Source organism: Eretmochelys imbricata, chromosome 11 (assembly GCF_965152235.1).
Source record: "Eretmochelys imbricata isolate rEreImb1 chromosome 11, rEreImb1.hap1, whole genome shotgun sequence".
Taxonomy (NCBI): domain Eukaryota; kingdom Metazoa; phylum Chordata; order Testudines; family Cheloniidae; genus Eretmochelys; species Eretmochelys imbricata.
In genome coordinates this window covers 1,454,351-1,458,982 of record NC_135582.1, presented here as the reverse complement: position 1 = coordinate 1,458,982, position 4,632 = coordinate 1,454,351, and the positions used below count along the sequence as shown (strand labels likewise).

Here is a 4,632-nt window from a genome sequence, read left to right as displayed (position 1 = left end):
GGGGGCTCCCCAGCACTTGGTGTGACGTGCCCCGTCCTGCCCTGCGCGGTGACTGGCGCGATGGGTCCTGGGCTCCGGCTGCGTGGGTCAGCGTGCCCCTCAGCTCGGCCCCCCCGTCCTGGTGTGCTCAGCCCGGCCCCACAGCGTGCGCTCGCCCCACGGGCAGCTACGAGTGCCTGACCCTGGCCCTGCGGAGCCGCTGCGAGAACCGGACCGAGCGGCAAGGGCGCGGCGGGCAGGGCAGGGGAGGCCGCCGGGGCCAGGCGTGCCCGCCGGGAGGAGTCGCTGGCGGGGCTCTGCGAGATTCACGTCCTGCCCCCGGTGGTCCCGGCGCAGGACCCCAGGCGCCCGCAGAGGCTGCACTGCGTAGGTGGGTGCGCGGGGAGCCGGGGCGGCAGCCAGGGGCCGCTCTGGCACCCGGCGACCAGGGATCAGCGGGACTCCCCTGCGCAGGGAATGCAGCGCCCCACTCTCCCCCCCAGCCGGGGCCCCGGCCACTGGGGCATGGGGCCCCGGCCAGGCACCACCCCAACCCGGTGACTGTCCCGGGGCCTTGCCGGCAGGTGACGGGCCCAGCTCTGCTAGTGAAGGAGGCTGTTCCCTGGGCCCCCCCCCCGGCCCGCTGCCCCAATTCCCCTCTGCCCCATTCTGACTCAGCCATGAGCCTGTGGGTGCCCTGCCCCACCTCTGTCTGTCCATTTGTGGGCCCTGCCCCGCCTCTGTCTGCCTGTGGGCCCCACCCCGCCTCTGTCTGCCCCACCTCTGTCTGTCCATCTGTGGGCCCTGCCCCGCCTCTGTCTGTCTGTCTGTGGGCCCTGCCCCACTTCTGTCTGTCTGTCCATCTGTGGGCCCTGCCCCGCCTCTGTCTGTCTGTCTGTGGGCCCTGCCCCACTTCTGTCTGTCTGCCCGTCCTCTGTCTGTCCGTCTGTCGGCCATGCCCCACCTCTGGCTGTCAGTCCTGCCACATATCACCTGTTGCTTTTCCTCGCAGAGCTGCAGGGGCTCAGCCCGTGCCCCCAGCTGCCCGTGCCCCCAGCTGCTCGTGCCCCCAGCTGCTCGTGCCCCCAGCTGCTCGTGCCCCCAGCCGCTCGCTCCCCGTCGTCAGCCCCAGCCCCACGGCCGCGCCCTGCGAGCTGGACGAGAACACGCGCCGATGCCACCGGCAGCAGCTGCCCTCCCACGAGTCCTGCCGCATGTACCAGACCTGCCACCACGCCGTGCTCATCTCAGGTGTGGCCCCGGGGGGGGAATGGGACACGCTCCTTCCCCTGGAGGGGGCGCTGGCTCTGGTCTGGCCCCAGGGCAGGGACTGGGCCATGGGGCCTTTCCCCTCTGGGCTGTCAGTCTGGCTCCGGCCCCATAGGCCGGGGGTGAAGGGCATTTCCCAGCTGGGGGCCTGGTGCGAAGGGGGCAGGGCTGGGGCGTCTCCAGGCCAGTTCCCTATTCAGCCCCCCCTGAGTGGGGCTCATCCCCCTGGCCATGCTGGAGGGCGGCTTGCCCCGGCTCTGTCTTTTCTGGGGCTGAATGGGGGTGGGCCGGGCCGAGGGCCCTGAAGCGGGGGCCCTTGCCCTCCCCTGGCGCCGAGGGGCTGAATCCTGCTGCTGTGAGCTGGGTGCCCCGTCAGAGCCCCGAACGTGGCACGGTGCCACCCCACCCCCCCACTGGCAGGTGCTGCCAGGCTCTGGCCCCTCCCTTAGGGCTGGAGAGACACTGGCCTTGGTGCCCCCTCCCTGCCCAGCCCTCTGGCTCCGGCCAGCCGAGCCCCGTGCTGCCCCCAACGCTGCCCCCGCCCCCCCCGCAGGCGGCTGGCAGGAACAGATCACCTGCCCCCACCACGCCCGCAACCTGCGGCTCTTCGCCCAGATGCTGGGGCGGATCGGCTTCCGGCAAGAGCACATCGAGGCCTTCTTCGCGGGCGACAGCCAGGCGCCAGGTCAGGGCGCGGCCCTGGGGCTTCGAGTGACTGCCCGGGGGGGGGGTACCAGGCCATGCGGAGCCTGTGATCACCCCCTGACCCCTCCAGCAGGGGCTACCTGGGGCTTTGGCTGCCAGCGCTGGCCCCAACGCCGGGTCTCAGTGCGATGCCACCAGGGGCTGGGGCTGGGCTGGGGGCAGAGACCCTGTGGACTGGGCCCAAGTGAATCAAGGCTTAGGGCACTGGTTGGCACAGCCCCCCACGGTGCCCTATGCTCTGCAGATTGACCAGCTCCTGCAGCGGGCACCGGCCTTCTCCCTCCCCCACTCAGCCCTAGACTGGGAGGAGAGGTGGGGCGTGCGGGGCAGAGCTGCACCCGGTTGCAAGGGGTTGCGCTTGGTGCCGAAGGAGGGGGCTCGGCGGGGACATGGGCCCAAGGGCAGGCCCCAGGGTGTGGAGACAGGGCTGGGGCGGTATGGGCAGGCAGGGCGGGAGGGGGCTGGGGGCGGGCGCTGCCCGTGGCCTCACTGAAGGGCTCTCTGCCCCCAGGGGCGCGGAGGTGGGTGACGTCTATCCGGCCGCGGAGAAGCGGCTGAGCCGTAGCCACCTGGCGCTGGGGTGCCGCGGGCTGCTCTACGCCGACTCCCTGGTGCTTTATCTGAACAGCCCCGGCGGGCGCGACGGCACCATGCTCCTGTGGGCCAGCAAGGAGAACGGCAGCGAGAGTGGGCACCCCCCAGCTGGGACCCCCGGGGCCGGGGGGTGTGGGCAGGGGAGGGCCTGAGGTTCCCGTCAGGTGGTGCCAGGGGAGCTCAGCCCGAGGGAGCCCCGAGCCCGGTACGGACCCCGCAGCAACTGCTGCTTCCCGTCACGCCGCTGTGCCCTCGCCCGGCCCCCTGGGGCAGTGGGGGCCTCAGGGGACGCGGGGTGACTCCTCGGCTCTGTGCCTCTCCCAGGGCCCCGGGGTGGCGCTGAGAGAACCGGGCCCCCCCGGATCTCCAGGTGGAGGTGAGCTCGCTGCCCCCTCGCCTCTGATCTGCTGCACTTCAAAGGCCCCGGCTTGGCGCTTTCATCTGTGCTGGCTGGGAGGGACCCCCCCCCGGGTCTAATCCCCCCTGTCAAGTGCTGGGCTGCTGGAATTCCCTTGATCTCCTGCCTGGAGTCTCCAAGCAGCTGGGGGGGGGGGGCAGCGTCGTACCCCTCCCCTTTGTGCTGCGGGCAGGTGGGGGAAGGGCACTGACAGGCACCCTCTGCCCCCCCGCAGGCCGACCCCAGGGAGCGCTACCCTGTGGCCGAGCTCCTGGCAGACCTGGAGGGCTGCAACGCCCGCAGCGTCTTCCTCTTCCTCGACCGGAGCTACCCGGGCCCGCTGGCCAGGAAGCTGCTGGCGTCCGGGCGGCACGGGAACGTGGTGCTGGTGAGCGGCCAGCTGGGCTCCGACGTCGCCCGGGGCTCGGCCCCCAGCGAGTTCTGGGCTCGGCCGCAGCCCGCCCAGTGCCTGCTGCAGGACCTCGGGCAGGTGGGTCGGCGGGGCGGGGATCCCGAGGGCGAGGCCCCCGCTGGGCAAGCGGCACCGAGCCCCACAGGAGATGCCCGTGTCACCCTCCAGGCCCAGGCCCGCCTTGGAGCTGCCCCTTGGGCATGCCGGGGGGGGCACCAACCTCCAGCATGCGGGGGGACGGCTGGTGCAAGTCTGGGGCACCGACCCCAGGGGGTCCCCCCTCCACTGGGGCTTGGCACAGGGGAGACGGGGGTAGGTGGGGGGTAGCGCTGTTCTCCCAGGCTTTGGGCACCCCCCAGGAGCTCCCCCTCGGCCCTGACACTGCCTCCCTTGCTCTCCAGGCGGGCCCGCGGCAGCCGGCTCCTCTCCTGGGGCCACGCTGCAGCTGCTCAACGTGACCCTGGCCGGGGCGCCCTGCCACAGCACCCCGCCGCGGACGGAGGACAAGCGCAGGCGGGAGTTCCTGGGCTGCCAGAACCTGCCCACCAGGCTCTGGTGCCAGGCCACGCACACGCCGCAGCAGGACGATGCCTGAAGCCGGGTCCCCTCCCTGGTTCCTGCTCCCTGCTGGGCGGGACTGAGCCCCCCCATGCCCGCCCAGAGCCAGCCGCAGGGGCCGTGGCCCCACCCAGGCTGGCCGGGCATCAGCCGCAGCCTCCCGCAGCGCCACGGCCAGCTGGGATGAACGGCCAGGGGCGGGGTCTGGCTAAAGCTGCGATGGGGGAGGGCAGCACTCGGGCTCTGACGGCCTCCAGCGCGTGCCAGGCAGGGCAGGCAGGGACCCGCTGTCCATAACCCGCTCCCTCAATAAAGAACCAGTCCTGTCCCCCTGTGTGGAGCTGTTTAACCCTCTCAGCGCCTGCCCCCGGACGCCGGGGTTCTGCACATGTGGGCATTCCTCCTGCACAGCTGAGAAGTGAGGGGTGGGCAGCACTCCTGGGTTCCATTCTCCGCTCCCTCGGGGGCACTGTCCCTCACTTACTGGTGCCGATTGTAGGGTGGGGGGTCGCTTCGTCCACGCTGCTCCTGTGAGAGCTGCCCAGGGTCGGCTCTCGCTGAGGGACCCGGAGAACGGAGCTGGGGTGCCCTGCTGAACTCCCCCCGCGGGCTGAGTGCAGGTTCTCCAGGAGCACGGTCTGAAGCTGGGCCTGGCCTCCCCCCACCCAATCCGGAGAGTTGCCCCTGCCCCAGACAACACAGAGCCGGAGCCCAGAGC

At 72.0% G+C, this 4,632-nt stretch overlaps 1 protein-coding gene across 1 annotated transcript; it reads left to right on the top strand.

Moving 5' to 3' along the window:
* The first annotated feature begins 1,165 nt into the window (after positions 1–1,165).
* LOC144272469 (uncharacterized) lies at positions 1,166–4,135 on the top strand. Its single transcript, XM_077830546.1, has 3 exons — positions 1,166–1,230; positions 3,180–3,434; positions 3,758–4,135. Exons 1-3 carry the CDS (start codon positions 1,194–1,196, stop codon positions 3,949–3,951), a joined length of 486 nt encoding a protein of 161 aa, XP_077686672.1. The 5' UTR covers positions 1,166–1,193; the 3' UTR covers positions 3,952–4,135.
* Positions 4,136–4,632: the final 497 nt, after the last annotated feature.

Coding starts and splice junctions, on each gene's coding strand:
- LOC144272469 (XM_077830546.1), top strand. CDS start 1,194: ATGTACCAGACCTGCCACCACGCCGTGCTCATCTCAG. Junction 1,231..3,179: donor CCACGCCGTGCTCATCTCAG/GTGTGGCCCCGG, acceptor GCCCCCCCGCAG/GCCGACCCCAGGGAGCGCTA. Junction 3,435..3,757: donor TGCTGCAGGACCTCGGGCAG/GTGGGTCGGCGG, acceptor CTTGCTCTCCAG/GCGGGCCCGCGGCAGCCGGC.